Genomic DNA, 21,303 nt, shown 5'->3' on the forward strand with positions numbered 1-21,303 from the left:
TTTGGTTAATGGCTGCGCTGGGTCTTCATTGTGAGACAGGGGCTTCTCTAGGTTGCAGCTCATGTGCTTGGTTGCCTGTGGCTTGTGGGATCTTAGTTTCCCAACTAGGGATCAAACCCATGTCCTCTGCGTTGGAACGCAGATTATTTACCACTTGACCACCAGGGAAGTCCCTGTAACTGATTTTTTAACTGTCATCAGTTAAGTAATTTTTCACCCTGCTTTTCTTCTCTTGACACATCACATGGTTATCTTTTTTCTCATGTGGTCTTCCCCCATCCTGTGGCCTTTATAGCCCAGTATTGCTCATGATAATGAGCATCATTATGATGATATTGATAATGTCATCAAGAAGCCAACTCCCTGTTCTTGTAAATAATCACACGGACTCATTCATGAGTTTGTCAGACACACACTGGTGTGTGGGCTCCCCCCTGCCCCACTAAAGTCAACATGTGCTTCACCAACATTTCTTGCTTTTAGGTTGCTGCCATGAAGTGGAGAACAAGAAGACTTCTTTTGAGCAAAATGTTTCTTTTCAAAGAATGTCAGGACTCCCAAGGCAGATCTATCCTCCAAAACGGCCCACCCCTGTGAACTATGTGTCCAAATATTGACAGACTTTCTGCACTTGGATGAATGTCAAGCAATACATTCAAAGCTGAAATTACATATGTCTAGGAAACGGTTGTATGTCAGCACAAAACTTCATCAGCATCAGAAGCAGTGCATCGGGGAGAAACTCTTCAGAAGAGATGTGGATAGAACTTCATTTGTGAAGAACTGCAAATTCCATGTGTCAGGAAAGTCATTAGTCTTCAGGGTGGTTGAGAAGGACTTCTTGACCAGGTCTCAATTTCTCCAGCAATGGGCTACTAACACCTGGAAGAGGTCAAACAGAACTGAGTGTGAGACAGCCTTTCAGAGGGGAAAAACTTATCCTAACTGGGGAGACGTTAGCAAGAAGTCACATCTCATTGTACACCAGAGAGTTCACACCAGGGAAAGGCCATATAAATGCAGTGAATGTGGGAAGTCATTTAGCCGAAACTCTGTGCTCTTTCAACATCAGAAAATCCACACTGGAGAAAGACCTTATGAGTGCAGTGAATGCGGGAAAACTTTTAATCAACGTTCTGCCCTTTGTTAGCATCAGAGACGTCACACTGGTTCAAGGCCTTATAAGTGCACTGATTGTGGGAAATCCTTTGCCGATAATTCCACCTTCATTAAACACAGGAGAATTCACACTGGAGAAAGGCCTTATGATTGCAGTAAATGTGGGAAAGCATTTTCCCAAAGGTCTTCACTCCTTCGACATTGGAGAGTTCACGCTGGAGAAAGGCCTTATGAATGTGGAGAGTGTGGAAAATCATTTAGGCAAAAGCCCAACCTTATACAACATTGGAGAAGTCACACTAGAGAAAGACCTTATAAGTGTGGGAAATTATTTAGCATCAAGTCCCATCTCATTGACCTCCAAAGAGTTCACACTAGAGAAAGGCCATATGAGTGTGGGGAATGTAAGAAATTCTTTAGCAAGAAGTCCTACCTCATTATACACCAGAGAGTTCACACCGGGGAAAGGCCATATAAATGCAATGAATGCGGGAAATCATTTAGTCAAAACTCTACGCTCCTTCAACACCAGAGAATCCACACTGGAGAAAGACCTTATGAGTGCAGTGAATGTGGAAAAACTTTTAATCAATGTTTTGTTCTTCATCAGCATGAGAGACTTCACACTGGTTCAAGGCCTTTGTAAGTGCACTGATTGTGGGAAATCCTTTGCTGATAATTCCACCTTCATTAAACACAGGAGAATTCACACTGGAGAAAGGCCTTATGAGTGCAGCAAACGTGGAAAAGCATTTTCCCAAAGTTCTTCACTCCTTCGACATCAGAGAGTTCACTGGAAAAAAAATCTTACAAGTAAAGGAAATTTGAGAAGCTGGTTAGCCCAAGCTGTTTTTCAAAATCAGAGAACTCACATTGGATCAAAGCCATGTAAGTGCCATGAATGTCAGAAATATTTTGCAAAAAGCTTCAGGTTCATTAAACACAGGTGTGTTCATACTGCAGAAAGACATTATATTGTAGGAAATGTTTGAATTCCTTTACCTACAACTCTAGTCTCATAGAACACTGTAATGTTCACACTGGATAATAGCCTTGTGGATATGACTAATGTGGGAAATTTTTTTTTAGCCAAAACTCTAGCCTCATTACATACTGGGGAGTTCACAGTCTTCACTTTTATGTCATTGAATACCACAAAGTTCAGAAAAAAGTGTTGTGCAGGGATGAATTTTTGGTCAGTGTAGCACTAGGGAGATCCCTTATGAGGGTGTTGTCTGTCTCTGTTGACCTCTTACATGCAATGAACCACTAATATTCCAGGTTTATGGGAGCTTCAGTGCATTTCTTAAGCTGCTCAGAGCCCTTACCAGATTCATGTCATTGCCAGTTCCATAGCAAAAGCCATTTCACCACTGTTGTGTGGCAGGTGTTCATGATGTACACTTTTGAACCACCCTGAGTCCAAGGAAGAACGTTTTGATGTTGTCCCATTTATGGGAGCCTTTGTAGTAAATCTGAGCTCTCATTCCTTTCTAATTCCTTTGATGGGTTACATCTCTGAGTTGACCAGTTTTTGTCTTAGACTACTCTGCTGGTGACTTGCAAACTGAGCCTACTTTTCTCAGTGTCTGTTGTGACTCCTGTGATGAGATTTTCCTCCCCTTCATGCCTCAAGCCCAGGAATAGTCTGCGTCCCATTGTACTGGTTTGTGTGAAAAATGAAGACCTTACTCTTTTTTTTTTCTTTTTTAACAGCTCAGCTTTTTATTGAATATGTTACTAAAGAGGTTTAGTCAAAAAGACCAAAGCCCATGTCATCATCAGATTCTCCAGATTCTTCTTTCTTTGCTTCTCCTTCCTTCTCAGCTGGGGCAGCAGTGATGGATGGGGCAAGACCGCCTGCTGGCGCAGCACCAGCTGCTGGGGCAGGTCCACCAGCCCCCACATTGCAGATGAGGCTCCCGACGTTGACATTGACCAAAGCCTTTGCAAACAAGCCTGGCCAGAACGGCTCAACATTTACCCTGGCTGCTTTTAATGACGGCACTGATTTTATCCTCCGTGACCTTGCAGAATGAGGGCAGAGGAGATGCAGGTGAGCTCTGAGATTGAGGCCATGGTGAGGGCAAATGCTAGGTGGGGGCTGCCAGGTGCGGTGCTAGTCACCAGATGAAGTGAGGGCCTCATCCCCAAATGGCCTTAGCTTCCTCGGAAGACCCAAGCACCTCAACAGCAGAGGAGGAGAAGGCAAGACCTTCCTCTTCAATCTTGGGATTTTATTCACTGCGGTGACTTGAAAACAGCTGGGTTCTAGCAGCAATCAGGGTTGAAAGGTTTTTTTGTGGTATTGCACACTCTACCTCAGAGGGAACGCTATGCTGTGAGAGTACCTCTCTCTAGTTTTGTCCTAGTTGCCATTGCTGCCCAGGGCCTCCAAGGAAAGACTGCAGGGATTTGTGGTTCTTATTTGTAGCCTGGATGCATTGGTATTTTGTTGGTTCAGATGTCAGTCTTTAGATGGGCCGTTGTGATACCTTTGCTGCTTCCTAAATCAAGAAAATTTTCCTGTTCACGGGGATCATGGATTGTGTCCACTTAGTAAGAGAAGTCTGTTCCCTAGGTCCTGCAGTGGGGCCATGTATCCACATACATAGAATTCCAGATAGTGGCGGCATAGGTTAGATTATACAGTCGTATAGGCAGGCGGAATCATCTGTTACAGGAACACTGGATTTGTAGGGAGGGGGAAAGGCTACCACAAGTGTGTGGAAATGTGTCTGTATTGAAGGGGTCTCCACAATATTCCAGGTACTACCTGTGAAGGATGAGCCAGTGCAGAAATCGTCATGGCATCCAGAACTATGTACCTTGTATAGGGAAGCTGTTGTGAGATGAAAAAATTCTCAGTGGTTTTGTAGTATCTATGTGATTTCACTTCAGATGTGTTGCTGTGCAGGAAAATGAAGATAGTGAGGATGTGCTGTCCCCACTGAATGCAATGTAAACCCTGCATTCCTGTTGAATTGGGGGGGAAGATTTCCTAGCAGTTCAGTAGTTAGGGCTTGGCACTTTCACTGCGGAGGGCTCAGGTTCAGTCTCTGCTACAAGCTGCAACCAAAAAAAATTAAATATTAAATTATTTTTTGAAGTTTCTGTTTTTTCCCTAACAAAAAAGATAGTGAAACAGCACAAACCTATGTTGGAATTTTATTTATTTTTTCAGTGATGTGACCTCTCTGGTATAAAACTAATTGTTTTTTTAATGTGGGAGTATTTCATAAACACTTTGTATACTGTACACAATGCAATAGCCATGTGCAGCATATACTTTTAAAGTTTAATCATTAATATTCTTGATCACTTAAAAATTTTTATTATAGTATGTGCCAATCTATGCTGTACAGCACAGTGACTCAGTTATATGCATATAGAGATTCTTTTTTTAAAATATTCTTTTCCACTATGATTTATCACACAGAGTTTTCAATATAGTTCCCTGACCTTGTTTCTTGATTAATTCTTAAATCTAGAAACTCAACATTTTCAAGCCATGATTTGCAGCTCTGAATACATAGGCTTTGAGTGTTCTCATTTGGTTGGCCATATTTATTTCCACAAGTCTAAGTAAATGTAGTCAAAATTCTATGTTATAAATTGATTTGAAATAGTTTTTGACTATGTGGTTATACAAGTATTCATTTTATACAGCATTTAGTTTGTTGTATTTCATTTTTCATTTTAGGTTATTGACATTTTAGCAACAAATAGATCTAAGAAGATACTCTTAACTAACATCTTTAAAGGAGGCATTGTTGGTCTAAGTTGCCTTTGGAAGCCTCATCACACCATGTATGGAAAGTGGTCCATTGGTTAATCAGAATTTTCTTTTGCTTGTGAATAAACAATACTGTAGGATCCACTTAGGGGGACTTCAGTTCAGTTCAGTTCAGTCGCTCAATCTGACTTCAGTTCAGATAAGTTCAGGTGTCAGACTCTTTGCAACCCCATGAATTGCAGCACACCAGGCCTCCCTGTCCATCACCAACTCCCGGAGTTCACTAAAACTCACGTCCATCGAGTCAGTGACGCCATCCAGCCATCTCATCCTCTGTCGTCCCCTTCTCCTGCTGCCCCCAATCCCTCCTAGCATCAGTCTCTTTTCCAATGAGTCAACTCTTCGCATGAGGTGGCCAAAGTACTGGAGTTTCAGCTTTAGCATCATTCCTTCCGAAGAACACCTAGGACTGATCTCCTTTAAAATGGACTGGTTGGATCTCTGCTGTTCAAGAGAGTCTCAAGAGTCTTCTCCAACACCACAGTTCAAAAGCATCAATTCTTTGGCGCTCAGCCTTCTTCACAGTCCAACTCTCACATCCACACATGACCACTGGAAAGGGCATAGACTTGACTAGACGGACCTTTGTTGGCAAAGTAATGGCTCTGCTTTTGAATATGCTCTCTAGGTTGGTCATAACTTTCCTTCCAAGGGGTAAGCGTCTTTTAATTCCATGGCTGCAGTCACCATCTGCAGTGATTTTGGAGCCCCCCAAAATAAAGTCGGACACTGTTTCCATTGTTTCCCCATCTATTTCCCATGAAGTGATGGGACCAGATGCCGTGATTTTCATTTTCTGAATGTTGAGCTTTAAGCCAACTTTTTCACTCTCCTCTTTCACTGTCATCAAGAGGCTTTTTAGTTCCTCTTCACTTTCTGCCATAAGGGTGGTGTCATCTGCATATCTGAGGTTATTGATATTTTTCCTGACAATCTTGATTCCAGCTTGTGCTTCTTCCAGGCCAGTGTTTCTCATGATGTACTCTGCAAATAAGTTAAATAAGCAGAGTGACAATATACAGCCTTGACATACTCCTTTTCATATTTGGACCCAGTCTGTTGATCCATGTCCAGTTCTAACTGTTGTTTCCTGACCTGCATATAAGTTTCTCAAGAGGCAGGTCAGGTGGTCTGGTATTCCTATCTCTTTCAGAATTTTCCACAGTTTATTGTGATACACACAGTCAAAGGCTTTGGCATAGTCAATAAAACAGAAATAGATGTTTTTTCTGGAACTGTTTTGCTTTTTTGATGATCCAGCTGGATATTGGCTATTTGATGTCTGGTTTCTCTGCGTTTTCTAAAACCAGCTTGAACATCTGGGGGACTTAGCTATAGATAATTTATGAATAAGTTAGAGCTTTCTCACTGGTGAAACCACCTAAATCCTGTGCCTTTTGTGTTACTTAAAGGGGCAGGATTTAGGTGGAAGTAGCTTGGTGTCCTTTGTGTGTGTGTGTGTCTGCTGAACCATGTGGCTTGCCAGATCGTAGTTCCTTGACCAGGGATCAAACCTGTGCCCCCTGCAGTGGAAGCACAGTCTTAACCACTGGACCACCAGGGAAATGCCACTCAGTTTCCCCTGAATTGGCAATTTCCACATGGAGGACCTCCATGTACATTCAGCATGGTTGTGTTCAAGTCTCTGGCATTGTCAAAGCCTTCCTAAATCCCAGGTTGGAAAAGAAAGTTTATTAGAACATTCATTTCTCTTCTGTGTGCACACAGTCCAGGCAACTTCTGACTGAGACAAGAAAAGCAACATTGGTTGAAAAATCTCTTAGACCTTTCCTGCAATGGATTTGAAGATTAATGAATCTTGTAGACTTAAAAGGTTAAAAATAATACAACCCCCCCTTTTATAAAGTTTTTTTAAAGGACACTAGAAAATGTAAGAAATTATACTAAGCTAATAAAGGAAAGAAACATTAGGCTTCTAATGGTTTGGATGGAGTCAGCACTTCACATTAGTAAACACAATCTTGCTCAAAGTTGTTTTCTCAAAGAAAAGTTTAAAAAATATAATTTTTAATGTTTTCCACTTATAGGTTACCAGGTGAGAAGAAACAGGAGACTCTCAGAGCTTTTGCATAATTTGAAGTGTCTTTAATCATTTGATTTATGTATATAGATATTTGTAAATTATATTTTTGAAAGTTTCTACAGTAGCCGTACCAGGATGACTTTTTGAACAAATAACACTTCATAATTTTAATTTTAAAACAAACTACATTTTCTGCCATGGAAAAGTATTATCACATTATTGTAGTTTATAGAAGACTAAAATTTAGTATCTAAAGATTTGGAATTTATGAATATACTCCAATGGGTCTATGGGTCAGCTAACTTGTTAATATTTCCACAAATAATTGTATCTGCTCAGTTCAACATCTTAATACGAAGTACCCTTCATTCTCTTTCCACCCTTTATGTCAGCTTCCTGAATGCTCACACCCCTTTACATACTTGTCCGTCATATGTACTTTTCTCTCTCTGGAGTATTCTTCCCAACACTCTACATTTAGTAAATCACCAAAAAATAATCATTGCAAACATTAAAAAAAAATATCTTCAGAGAATTTTCCCAGAGACTTTAGGTAAAATGCACTGGAGTGGTGGTGTGGCTGTTTCTCCTTGTCCTGAACTATGTAAGGGGTGTAAGGGTGGTGTCATCTGCGTATCTGAGGTTATTGATATTTCTCCCAGCAACTATAAAGGCAGGGATTCTGTTGTCTTGGGAATCATTGTCAGAGACCTGTTTTTGCATTCCTTCCTCAAGGTGGCGCAGCATCCTTTTCCTTATCTACACTTTTGTGTATTTGTCTATACCAAACACAGAGGAACAGTGCACTATTGTTTATTAGCTTAGTTTTCAGTGTCTTCATTCTGTGTCTAAGTGACTCTGCATAGGTCATTTGGGTTTTTTTGTTTGTTTGGCCGTGCTGGGATGCTTGTGGGATCTTAGTTCCCTCATCAGGGATTGAACCATGCCTCCTGCCTTGGAAGGGAGGAATCTTAGTCACTGGACCGCCTGGGTAGTTCCAGGATGCATTTGGATTGATGGATTTGAGAGCATCTGGAAAGGTGCTCTTAGACTCTAGGAACACGCTGAGCTTCGAAGAATTTGAAAGAAAATGTCTCCAAACACTTGGGTGATCAGTTACAGAGAGTAATCCTCAAACATCTGAGTGCATTCTCTTTAAGAAGGAACGCCCCACCTCAGTCTCTGGACTTAGGTTGTTATTTCAGCAAATCTCACAGTGTAGCTTCGCCGTTTCTCCTGGACGCCAGGGATAACTCAAAACTGGACCTTGGCCCCTGGATCCGTGGGAAAATACATTACCCAGGCGGCTGTGCGATGGGTGGCTGCTGACGATCACCCAATTAAGACAAAGAGAAGCCGCATTTTCCTGTGAGGCAATAATGTCTGGGCGGGACTTCCGGCCGCGACGCTCTGAGCGTCATTTTGAAAGTGCTAGAGGTTTTTCTTAATTCAAGCGCTTCGGTTACTCGCTGGGAAGGGGATGAGACTGAGAAGGGACCCGCTGCAGAGAGGCGGGTGTGAGGCTCGCTGACGCCGCCCAGGGCGCGCCGCGCCAAGACCGGGAGGGGCCCGCCGGGCGCGGTACTCCCGCTGCTCCCGGCCCCGCTCCGCCCACAGAGTCCGATGGCGGCGGCAGCGAGGGAGCCGGCTCAGGTAAACGCTGGTCCCCCTGGGCCTTCACCGCCCTCACCCCACCGGACACTAAAGCCCCGCGCGTCGAGGGGGTGGGGGGCGCCTGCTCACGTGCCCGCAGCCCAGTCCCCGGGATCCAGGCGGGTGAGGCCGCGTGGGTGGGGCTCTCTGTCTGACAGACGGGGAATGCGCCTGGGAGAGGGTGACGGGCGGAGGAACCTGCAGGCGCAGGGATGTGGCGGTGGTACTGACCAGGGACTACGGTCTAGCAATTCTAGTTGCAGCTGGGCCAGCCAAGGTTGCAGTGTTGCTGCGAGAAGGGCTGGCCATTTATGGAAATTTCCTGGCAGCCCAGTGGTTAGGGTTCTGCCTCTCTTGGCCGAGGGCTCCGGTTCAACCCCTGGTTGGGGAACTAAGATCTCACGAGTCCCACCGTGCGGCCAGAAAAAAAGAAAAGACCATTTATCTCATAGGTAATAGAGGGTTTGAATAGCAAGCGGGAAGTGATTGCATGCATACCAAAATAGGCTCCCTCTGACTGCCAAGAAAAGAAGGAGAAGGAGGAAGGAGATAGGAAGCACAGAGGTATTAATTGTAATAGCCTAGGTGTGTATTGATGGACCAGAGTGACTACCTTGGATGTGTGAAAAGTGGTTGAATTCTGGATCAATTTTTTGAGAAGGTGTTACCGAAATCGCAAGTCCTTGTGCCCCACACGGAGATCCAACCAGTCCATTCTGAAGGAGATCAGCCCTGGGATTTCTTTGGAAGGAATGATGCCAAAGCTGAAGCTCCAGTACTTCGGCCACCTCATGCCAAGAGTTGACTCATTGGAAAAGACTCTGGTGCTGGGAGGGATTGGGGGCAGGAGGAGAAGGGGACGACCGAGGATGAGATGGCTGGATGGCATCACGGACTCGATGGACGTGAGTCTGAGTGAACTCCTGGAGATGGTGATGGACAGGGAGGCCTGGCGTGCTGCGATTCATGGGGTCGCAGAGAGTCGGACACGACTGAGTGACTGAACTGAACTGAACTGTGCCCCCCACACAGTCAGGTCCATCAATATTAAAACAGAGTTTGGAACAGAGGTTTGTTACAGATTTGTACAAGGAGATGGGCGGCTCATGCCCTAAGAGCCCCAGAGTTACTGAAAACTTTCAGCCAGGCCCTTTAAAAGCAGAAGGCGAGGAGTGGGCGTGGTTAGTTGTAGATTTCTCCTGTCAGATCCTTTGTTCTTGGGATCAGTTCCTGGTCAGGTAAGGGTGTTCCTATAAGTCTGTACCAGATGAATGTTATTCTCTGTTCTGACAAGAAAGGGCAAAGTCCCAAGGCACAAATTTCACCCTCCAATGTCCCAGCCCTACCTAAGAGGAGGCAGATTGCAGTTGGCAGCTCCTTCAAGGCCAGGTCCCCAGACTTGCCCAGCTGTCATCCCTGAGGGAGCCAGGCACCCAACCCAACTGGCCCTCAGTCTCCTCAGTTCAGTTCAGTTACTCAGTCGTATCTGACTCTTTGCGACCCCATGGATCGCAGCATGCCACGCTTCTCTGTCCATCACCAACTCCCAGAGCTTACTCAGATTCATGTCCTTTGAGCTGGTGATGCTATCTCATCCTCTATTGTCCCCTTCCCCTCCTGTGTTCAGGGTCTTTTCCAGTGAGTCAGTTCTTCACATCAGGTGGCCAAAGTACTGGAGTTTCAGCTTCAGCATCACTCCTTCCAATGAATATTCAGGACTGATTTCCTTTAGGATTGACTGGTTTGATCTTCTTGCTATCTAAGGGACTCTCAAGAATCTTCTCCCAACACCACAGTACAGAAGCATCAACTCTTCAGTGCTCAGCTTTCTTTATAATCCAACTCAGGCTCCTCAGGCTGTCCAAAGTGGGGAACCAGTTCTCACAGACTGCAGACCATGCAGACGGCCACTGCTGTTACCTCGCAGAGACAAGAATGGGAGAGAGGTTCACTACTGCCTCACGGCCTGGGCCACAGCTAGTAGAGGGCTTTATGAGGGTGCTGAAGCCCTGCAGGACGTAATCCCCAGCCTGTTTGCTGGACTCCCCAGGTGACCCTCTGGCCCAAGCCTGGTTCCCCTGGAGGGCCTCCAGAAGAAGGCCTGAATCTGTCCTAGCTCCCTCTCCACCTGATAATCACCACACCACTGACCCTTGACTGAATCACTTTCCTAAAGGTCACTCATTGACATTTGGTTGCTTGTGGGGAGGGTCCTCGGAGGCACTGACCAGTGGCTGAGCAAGACTTATTGTTTAGTTACAGAGTAATGAGGCATAGCCATGGCTGCCTGCTAAAGGTTTTTCTTACCCTGCTCTCATACAAAGGGACAAATAAAATTATGGGTGTTGTTGATGACAAGAGAAGGGCAATTGTAAGGGCAGACCCTTGGGTTTTGGCCCTAGTAGACAAAGGGGTGGAAGCCCCATCAACTGGATGGGGGCCTTAGCAGCAGGTTAATTTTCCTTGGAAATATTATGAGTTTGTTTGGCTCTCTCAAGAGTCTGAAACGTTTCAGAGAAGACTGAGTGTAGGCAACATGGGCAGTTGACTAGGCAGGTCTGGAAAACTGGGGAACATGTTCAAGAATGGAAATTTTCAAAAGTGATGACCATTGTGTGGAGCTGTGGATCACATTTAGGAGGGGAATGCAGGTTATAGTGGCCATGATATTAGTAGGTCAGAAAGACTAGGGTGTGTGCTAAGGAGTAGTACTTTTGCTCAGGGTTTGTAGGGCATTGCAAACCCAAGTGAAGTAGAGAAGTGGCAGTGGGACCCGTGTAAGAGAGGTCAGCTTGGCAGGCAGTCAAGGCTTCAGTGGGATGAATGGAGTCTGAAATATGGCTGAGGAGACCCAGAAGTAATTGCGACAAGAAGGCAATAAGGCTGGGGCCACTTCTCATTTAGTACTATATGAGTTCTCCAGAATGTTGCAATGAACTTTGACAGGGTCTGGGATGTCTTAGTCTTGCTAGTGGATAAGGTCTGGAGCAGATGTCATTTGTGAGTCACTATGACTGGAGGAGAAATTTTTAGGGCTGGATTGTTTTACAAAGATTGAGTGGAGAGAAGCGCGTTGTGGTTGTTGAAAGGGCAAAGCTGGCAGTAAAGACGTTGAAGAGAGCTATGGGAATGTGAAGGTCATGTGTGGTTTTAGGGTGGGGAATGTCGAAGGAAGGACTGGCAGCACGTGTGGCTCAGCCCGGTGTCAGATCCGTCAGAGGACTGGGGTTGTAGTGGGTCTTCTTTAATTTCTCAAGCGTTCTCTGGATGCCAAGCACCAGTGTGCATGTATGTTCAGGAAGAATTCTATGGTGTGGTGCAGGGAGATGGCAGTGCTGTGGAAGTGCAACTGTAGAGTCTGAAACTGTGAGAGAAGTGCTGCCTACAGAATGATATGCCCATTGAGAGGAAGTGTGAACTGATGGCCTCAGGTTCCTCATGTTGAGTATTTACAAGTGAAGCATGTTCTTATCTTTGGCTGTGTCTGGATTCCCATAATTGGGGAGACTCTAGGGGAATTGCTTGGTTGGAGGGACAGGACATTGCAGGCCAAACCCAGAGTTTAGATGGCATCTGTGTGCACAAAATTCTGGAGAAGCCTTGTAGTACCGCCCCCCGCCCCCCGCCCAGTTACTGCCGAGGGCTGAACACAGTGAGTAAAGCAGGTGGTGAAGAGAGAGAAGGCATCACTGGCACCAGTGGAAGATGGGAATGGCATAGGTGTTTGGAGAGATGTGTTGTGGACTCTTAGAGAATGTTCAAGGTTTCATTTGTCCCCTTCACCACAGGGTAGTGTGACCTTTCCAGATGTGGCTGTGTACTTCTCCTGGGAGGAATGGAGGCTCCTTGATGCGGCTCAGAGACGCCTGTATCTGGATGTGATGCTGGAGAACTATGCGCTTATATCCTCACTGGGTAAGACCTTCAGCCTCCCTGCTGACCTGGGCTGGCCTCTGTCTGTATCCTGCCTCACGCCCCAGAAGGTGCTCTGTCCTCACATGGTGTAGGCACTGCTTGCTTCCCCAGGGTCCTGGGTAGTTGTGGGTAATAGGGCTGGGGCATTTGCACTGCCCTTTTTTCTCCCCTACATCCCTAATACCTGTTATACTGAATAGTCACAGGGAAGGGTTTGTGGTTCATACCTTCTTGCAGTAAGGCCTTTGGGTGCAGCTTGCTCGCCCTTTCGCTGAATGGGTCAGTGTGTCCAGATCCATGCAGTTTCTGTGGCCCCTCCTTTAGCTGACAATTCTGTTTCTGCCTGTTTATGGAATTGCAGCCCTTGTCATGGGGACTACTTACATGAGCATTGGCTACTCTTGATCTCTCTCCTATATAGTTCTTTTTATGATGTTTAGACCTCTTGTTTCCATTTCATCCTGTCGTCCCAACTTATTGAGGTATAACTGATAAAATTTTATGTACTTAATATATATACTATAGTCACTATTCTGCACGTTTGGTTCTTAGAACTTACTCATAATGAAGTGTTTTTGACCATCCCCCCATTTTTATAGCTCTCAATATTTGGCATTCTACTTTATGCTTCTCTAAGTTTGACTTTCTTAAAGATTCTATATTTAATAAACTATTTGTTCTTCTCTCTGTGGCTTATTTCATTTAGCATAATGTCCTCTAGGCTCATGATTGTTGCAAGTGGCAATTTTTCCTTTTTCTTGTCTGAATATTCCTGCACACGTAATCATGGGAAAGTTGGTGCGTGTGTGTGTGTGTACCGTATTTTATCACTTCATCCAGTAATGAACACTTCAAAATGTTTCTGTATCTTGGCTCTTTTGAATAATGCTGCAGTGAACACGCACATGCACCTGTTTCATGAAGAAACTGCTTTTGTTCCTTGGGATATATACCCAGAAGTTGGTGTGTTTGATCATATGGTAGTTCTACTTTCAATATTTTGATGAATATTTGTGGTATTTTCCATGACTACGTTAATTTACATTCTTTGCAACCATGTGCAATGGTTCCCTTTTCTGTGTATCCTTGCTAGCATGTTACCCCTCATTTTAAAAAAAACTTACTTTTGGCTGCACTGAGTTTTTGTTGCTGTGTGTGAGGTTTCTCTAGTTGAGATCGGTGGGGGCTACTCTAGTTGTGGTGCATGGGCTTCTTTTTTTTTCAATTGGAGGCCAATTGCTTTACAATATTGTAGTGGGTTTTGCCATACATTGACATGAATCAGCCATGGGTGTACATGTGTTCCCCATCCTGAACCCCCTCCCATCTCCCTCCCCATCCCATCCCTCAGAGTCATCCCAGTGCACCAGCCCTGAGTACACTGTCTCATGCATCGAACCTGGACTGGCTATCTGTTTCACATATAATATACATGTTTCAATGCTAGTGTCAAATCATCCCACCCTTGCCTTCTCCCATAGCGTCCAACAGTCTGTTCTTTACATCTGTGTCTCTTTTGCTGTCTCGCATATAGGGTCATCTTTACCATCTTTCTAAATTCCGTATATATGTGTTAATATACTACATTGGTGTTTTTCTTTCTGACTGACTCACTGTATAATAGGCTCCACTTTCATCCACCTCATTAGAACTGATCCAAAGATGCGTAGGCTTCTTATTGCAGCATCTTCTGTCGTGGAGCACAGGCTCTAGGGCAAGTGGGCTTCACTAGTTGTGGCGCATGGGCTCAGTTACCCTTCAGCATATGGAATCTTTCTGCACCAGGGGTCAGACTTGTGTCCCAGGCATTGGCAGTTGGATTCTAAACCACTGGATCACCCTTGGGGGGCGGGGGTCATGTCTTTTTAAATTTTTTTAAAGATTCGTTTATTTTTGGCTGTGCTGTCTTCATTGCTGCATTTGGACTTTCTCTAGTTGCAGCAAGCAGGTCAGCTTAGTTCCTTGACCAGGGATTGAACCTGGGTCATTGCAGTGAAAGAGCTGAGTCCTAACCATCAGATCTCTAGGGAATTCCCCTAGTTTTGTTTTCTTGAGTTTTTTTGTTTATTTTATAATAATCCTTTGGCTATTTGCTAAGTTTTGTGGTTTTATATATAAATTGTCAGATTTTTTGTTCTATTTCTGTGAAAAATGTCCTTGGGATTTCGATTGAGATTGCATTCAATCTGTAGATTGCTTTAGGTAGTATGGACATTTTATTTATTTATTTTTTCCAAGTTTTTTTTTTTTTAATTTAAATTTGATAATGTTAATTCATCCAGTCAGTGAGCACGTAATTGCTTTCCATTTGTATCTTTTTCAATCTTTCAATAATGTCTTAGAGTTTTTCATGTATAGGTCTTCATCCTTCTTGGTTAAATATTCCTAGGTATTTTATCCTTTTTGTTGGGATTGTTTTAATTTTTTTGCTAGCTCACTGTTCAAGTTTAGAAATTGAACTGTTTTTTTGTATGTTGATTTTTTACCCTGCAACTTTGTTGGTTATTTCTAATAGATTATTGGTGGAGTCCTTAGAGTTTCCTATGTGTAAAACCATGATATCTGCAAATAGTGAAAGTTTTACTTCTGCCTTTTCCATTTTGGATGCGTTTTTTTTTCCTTTTTTTCCCTTGCCTGACTGCTCTTTGGTAGGACTTTCAATATTACACCAAATAATAGTGGAGATAGTGGACATCTTTTTCTGGTTCCTGATTTTAGAGGCATAGCTTTTGACATTTCACCATTGAGCTTGATGTCAGCTGAAGGATTTGCCTTCTATGACTTTTATTATGTTCAGGTATGTTCCTTCTTTACCCACTTAATTCAGAGTTAATATTTTGTTCAGGATTTTTGCATCTGTGTTTATCAGAGATGCTAGCCTATAATTTTCTGTGTTGTCTTCATCTGGTTTTGGTATCTGGTGATGTTGCTACTGTAAAATGAGCTAGGAAGCATTCCTTTCTCCAATATTTTGAAAGAGTTTGAAAAGGGTAGGTATTTAATCTTTTTTGAATGTTTGGTAGAAGTCATCTGTGAAGCCAAGATTTTTATTTTCCTATATTTGCCTACAGTAAGCATTTATTGCTCTAAGTTTCCCTCTTTGAACTGGTAAGGTATTTTTTGGTTTCTTCTGAGATCCATTATTTTTCCATGATTGTGTTGTTTAATTTCCACATATTTGTGAATTTTCCCAGTTTCCTCCTTGTTACTGATTTTTTGCTTCAATCCATTTTGGTCAGCAAAGATACTTTATATTATTTCAGTCTCCTTAAATTTGTTCGACCTGGTTTTATAACCCATAGCATATGATCTGCTCTGGGCAGTATTCTGTATGCAGTTGAGGAGAATGTGTATTCTGCTGCAGTTGGATGTTATATTTTGTATATGTCCATTTGATCTAAAGTATATGTTCAAGTGCAAAGTTTTCTTACTGAATTTCTGTCTGGTTGATCTACCTATTGTTAAAGGAAAATATTGAAGTCTCTAGCTCTTTTTGTTTTTTTCCTGATTTTATTTATTTGACTGTGTCAGGTCTTAGTTGCAATACACAGGATCTTCTTTGTTTCACCATTTGGAATCTTTTGTTGAGGTACATGGACTCCCCAGTTGTGGTACATGGGCTTCAGTATTTACAGTACACAGGCCCTCCATTGTGGTGAGCTGGCTCTGGAACTCATGGGCTCAGAAATTGTAGCATGCCAGCTTAGTAGCTCTGCAGCATGTGAGATCTTAATTACCTTACTAGGGATTGAACCCCTGTCCCCTGCATGGCAAGGTAAATTCTTAACCACCAGACCACCAGGAAAGTTCTGTGAAATCTGCTTTCAGATTGGTTAACATCTGATGCATACATTTTCATGCTACAATGTTCAATGCATATACACTAACTATTGTTATAGTCCCTTGATTAACTGTTTTATCATTATATCATGAACTTCTTTGTCTTTTGTGGCAGTTTTTCACTTAATATTTGTTTTGTCTGAAGCTATACAGTACTTATGCTGACTTCCAGTTTTCCATTTGCACAGAGTATCTTTATGTTGCCTTCATTTTGAGCTCTGTGTGTCCTTAGCACTGATGTGTGAGTCTCTTTTTGACAACATAAGATTCAGTCTAATTTGGTTGCTGTTTTTGTTTTAAGATTTTGATGTGGACTATTTTTAAACTGTTTATTGAATTTGTTACAGTATTGTTTCTGTTTTCTGTTTTGGTTTTTTGACAGAGGCATATGGGATATTAGCTCCCCAACCAGGGATTGAACCCACACTCCCTGTATTGGAAGGTGAAGTTTTAACCACTGGATCTCCAGGGAAATCGTAGCCACTGTTTATTGTTTTCTGGCTGTTTTGTTGTTGATGCAGATGCAAATTTGTGATGAGCTTGACCCTTCCCTATAGTCAATATGTACTTGACCTGCATTTCTTTCTGTTCAGGTTGCTGCTGTGGAACAGAGAATCCAGAGGCACCTTCTCAACAGATCACTTCTCTAGGAGTGTCACAGGCTAGGACTCCAAAGGCAGCTTTGTCTACTCAAAAGATGAAACCTTGTGAGATTTGTGGTCCAGTCTTGAGAAATGTTTTCCGCTTGGCTGTGCACCATGAAACACAGCACATCCAGAAACTGTTGAGGTGTGCAGCATGTGTGAAACAATTCTGTTTTAGTGCAAACTTTCAGCAGCACCTGGAGCAGCACATGGGAGAGAAAACCCTCAGAAGCAGTGTGGACAAGGCCTCGTTTATGAAGAGCTGCAGCTTCCATGTGTCACAGAAGCCATTTACCTACAGGGATTTTGAAAAGGACTTCCTGACCGTCATGGTTCACCTGCAGCAACAGGCTGTGAAGAAGCCAAACACAGTCACCCAGTGCAAGTCAACCTCACATGGCAGGAAAACTCATCACACATGGGAAGAATGCAAGAAAGCCCTTAGTCCCCCACGTACACTTGTTCAGGACCAGGGTGTCCACACTGGAAGACCTTGTTTTGTGTGCAGTGAATGTGGGAAAGCATTCAGGTACAAATCCTCATTTGTTGTACACCAGAGAGCCCATGCTGGAGAATGGACTCATGTGTGTGGTGAATCTGGAAAATCCTTCAGGCAAAGCTCAACTCTGTGTCAACATCAAAGCATTCAGACTGGGGCAATGCAATACAATTGCAGCAAATGTGGGAAACTCTTAAGCCACAAATCTGTCCTCATTTCTCCCCACACGTGGCACAGTGGAGAAAACAGTTATGTGTGTGGTGAATGTTCAAAATCTTTTACCTCTAGCTCAGCCCTCACTTACCATCAGAGATCTCACACAGGAGAAAGGCCTTATGAGTGTAGCGACTGTGAGAAATCTTTTGTCTCTAGGCCTGCCCTCAGGTATCATCAGAGATCTCATACCGGAGAACGACCTTATGCATGCAGTCAGTGTGGGAAGACTTTTACCACTAGCTCTAACCTCCATTATCATCAAAGAGTTCACACTGGGGAAAGGCCTTATGAATGTAGTGAATGTGGAAAGTCTTTTAACAATAGGTGGGTTCTCATTCAACATCAGAGAGTTCACACAGGAGAAAGGCCTTATGAGTGTACTGAGTGTGGGAAATTGTTTAAGTATGGATCCCAATTGAATCAACACCAGAAAGCTCACACTGGTGAAAAGCCTTTTAAGTGCACTGAATGTGGGAAGTCTTTTAACAATAGGTGGACACTCATTCAACACTGGAGAGTCCACACCGGAGAAAGGCCTTTTGAGTGCAGTGAATGTGGGAAGTCGTTTAATCGAAGAAATAACCTCATCTTACACCAGAGAATTCATACAGGAGAAAGGCCTTATGTGTGCAATGAATGCGGGAAATCATTTACCTTCAGCTCCAGCCTTCGTTATCATCAGAGAGCTCACACTGGAGAAAGACCCTATGAGTGCAGTGAATGTGGGAAATCTTTTATCTCTAGGTCTGACCTCCATTATCATCAAAGAGTTCATTCTGGAGAAAGACCTTATGAGTGTAGTGAATGTGGGAAATCCTTTATCCAAAGAAATAACCTCATTATACACCAGAGAATTCACACAGGAGAAAGGCCTTATGAGTGCAGTGAATGTGGTAAATCTTTTACTTGTAGTTCCACTCTCCATTATCATCAGAGAGTTCACACTGGAGAAAGGCCTTACGTGTGCAGTGAATGCGGGAAATCTTTTATTACTACATCCAAACTGCGTTGTCATCAGAAAGGTCACATTGGAGAAAGGCCTTAAGAGTGCACTGAATGTGGAAAATCTTTTGTAGGGAAAATCTAACCCCTTTCACATCAGAGTTCACACAAAGGCATGGCACAGATATGCAGCAAATGTGGTTTCAGCATTCAGTTTAAGGGCACTGGAGGAAACTTTCTGAGGAGCCATCTGTCTTAATTGACTTTCATCCATCTACGCATAAACAGTGGGAGAATCCCTGGTTATGTGTGAAGCATGTGTGATTATGTTGCACTCTCCAACCTATCCCATATTTGCATCTCTGCCATCTTTGTTCAGTTCAGTCGCTCAGTCATGTCCGACTCTTTGCAGCCCCATGAATTGCAGCACACCAGGCCTCCCTGTCCATCACGAACTCCCAGAGTTCACTCAAACTCATGTCTATCGAGTCGGTGATGCCATCCAGCCATCTCATCCTCTGTCGTCCCCTTCTCCTCCTGCCCCCAATCCCTCCCAGCATCAGAGTCTTTTCCAATGAGTCAACTCTTCACATGAGGTGGCCAAAGTACTGGAGTTCAGCTTTAGCATCATTCCTTCCAAAGAAATCCCAGGACTGTTCTCCTTTAGAATGGACTGTTGGATCTCCTTGCAGTCCAAGGGACTCTCAAGAGTCTTCTCCAACACCACAGTTCAAAAGCATCAATTCTTCGGCGCTCAGCCTTCTTCACAGTCCAACTCTCACAGCCATACGTGACTACTGGAAAAACCATAGCCTTTACTAGACGGACCTTAGTCGGCAAAGTAATATCTCTGCTTTTGAATATGCTATCTAGGTTGGTCATAACTTTCCTTCCAAGGAGTAAAAGTCTTTTAATTTCATGGCTGCAATCACTATGTGCAGTGATTTTGGAGCCCCCAAAAATAAAGTCTGACACTGTTTCCACTGTTTCCCCATCTATTTCCCATGAAGTGATGGGACCAGATGCCATGATCTTCATTTTCTGAATGTTGAGCTTTAAGCCAACTTTTTCACTCTCCTCTTTCACTGTCATCAAGAGGCTTTTTAGTTCCTCTTCACTTTCTGCCATAAGGGTGGTGTCATCTGCATATCTGAGGTTATTGATATTTCTCCCGGCAATCTTGATTCCAGCTTGTGCTTCTTCCAGCCCAGCGTTTCTCATGATGTACCCTGCATATAAGTTAAATAAGCAGGGTGACGATATACAGCCTTGACGTACTCCTTTTCCTATTTGGAACCAGTCTGTTGTTCCATGCCCAGTTCTAACTGTTGCTTCCTGGCCTGCATACAGATTTCTTGAGGCAAGTTAGGTGGTCTGGTATTCCCATCTCTCAGAATTTTCCACAGTTTGTTGTGATCCACACAGTCAAAGGCTTTGGCATAGTCAATAAAGCAGAAATAGATGTTTTTCTGGAATTCTCTTCCTTTTTCCATGATCCGGCAATGTTGGCAATTTGATCTCTGGTTCCTCTGCCTTTTCTAAAACCAGCTTGAACATCTGGAAGTTCACAGTTCATGTATTGCTGAAGCGTGGCTTGGAGAATTTTGAGCATTACTTTACTAGCATGTGAGATGAGTGCAATTGTGCAGTAGTTTGAGCATTCTTTGGCATTGCCTTTCTTTGGGATTGGAATGAAAACTGACCTTTTCCAGTCCTGTGGCCACTGCTGAGTTTTCCAAATTTGCTGGCATATTGAGTGCAGCACTTTCACAGCATCATCTTTCAGGATTTGAAATAGCTCAACTGGAATCCCATCACCTCCACTAGCTTTGTTCGTAGTGATGCTTTCTAAGGCCCACTTGATTCACATTCCAGGATGTCTGGCTCTAGATGAGTGATCACACCATCGTGATTATCTGTGTCATGAAGATCTTTTTTGTACAGTTCTTCCATGTATTCTTGCACCTGTTCTTAATATCTTCTGCTTCTGTTAGGTCCATACCATTTCTGTCCTTTATCGAGCCCATCTTTGCATGAAATGTTCCCTTGGTATCTCTAATTTTCTTGAAGAGATCTCTAGTCTTTCACATTCTGTTGTTTTCCTCTATTTCTTTGCATTGATCACTGAGGAAGGCTTTCTTATCTCTCCTTGCTATTCTTTGGAACTCTGCATTCAGATGCTTATATCTTTCCTTTTCTCCTTTGCTTTTCGCTTCTCTTCTTTTCACAGCTATTTGTAAGGCCTCACCAGACAGCCATTTTTCTTTTTTGCATTTCTTTTCCATAGGGATGACCTTGATCCCTGTCTCCTGTACAATGTCATGAACCTCCATCCATAGTTGATCAGGCACTGTATCTATGAGATCTAGTCCCTTAAATCTATTTCTCACTTCCATTGTATAATCATAAGGGATTTGATTTAGGTCATACCTGAATGGTCATAGTGGTTTTCCCTACTTTCTTCAGTTTAAGCCATCTCTGTGGTCAAGGCCATTTCACACCTACCACCTAGCAGGTCCACATAGTGTGCTCAGGGAAATTTAACTCTGTCCCCCCATGTATTGGCCAAATCAGGAGTTACCTGAGCCCTAGGGGATTATTTCCTCCTCTGACAGTGTTGGGCATAGACCTAACC

The 21,303-nt window shown here is 43.4% G+C and overlaps 2 protein-coding genes and 1 pseudogene across 2 annotated transcripts; 2 read left to right on the forward strand and 1 right to left on the reverse strand.

The window, feature by feature from the left end:
• The first annotated feature begins 673 nt into the window (after positions 1-673).
• LOC138096993 (zinc finger protein 418-like) lies at positions 674-2,529 on the forward strand. Its single transcript, XM_068993205.1, is given in 3 exon segments — positions 674-1,685; positions 1,756-1,860; positions 2,507-2,529. Coding segments are annotated over 3 exon segments (1,140 nt in total).
• Positions 2,530-2,869: 340 nt separating this feature from the next.
• On the reverse strand, positions 2,870-3,198 carry LOC138097113 (large ribosomal subunit protein P1-like). Its single transcript, XM_068993353.1, has 2 exons — positions 3,147-3,198; positions 2,870-3,078 (listed from the first exon to the last, which is right to left on the reverse strand). The coding sequence occupies exons 1-2, from the start codon at positions 3,196-3,198 to the stop codon at positions 2,870-2,872; spliced, it is 261 nt and encodes an 86-aa protein (XP_068849454.1).
• A 5,384-nt stretch (positions 3,199-8,582) lies between these two features.
• LOC138096994 (zinc finger protein 256-like) lies at positions 8,583-18,813 on the forward strand (annotated as a pseudogene).
• Positions 18,814-21,303: the final 2,490 nt, after the last annotated feature.

The sequence above is a fragment of the Capricornis sumatraensis genome, chromosome 20 (assembly GCF_032405125.1).
Source record: "Capricornis sumatraensis isolate serow.1 chromosome 20, serow.2, whole genome shotgun sequence".
In the NCBI taxonomy this organism is placed as follows: domain Eukaryota; kingdom Metazoa; phylum Chordata; class Mammalia; order Artiodactyla; family Bovidae; genus Capricornis; species Capricornis sumatraensis.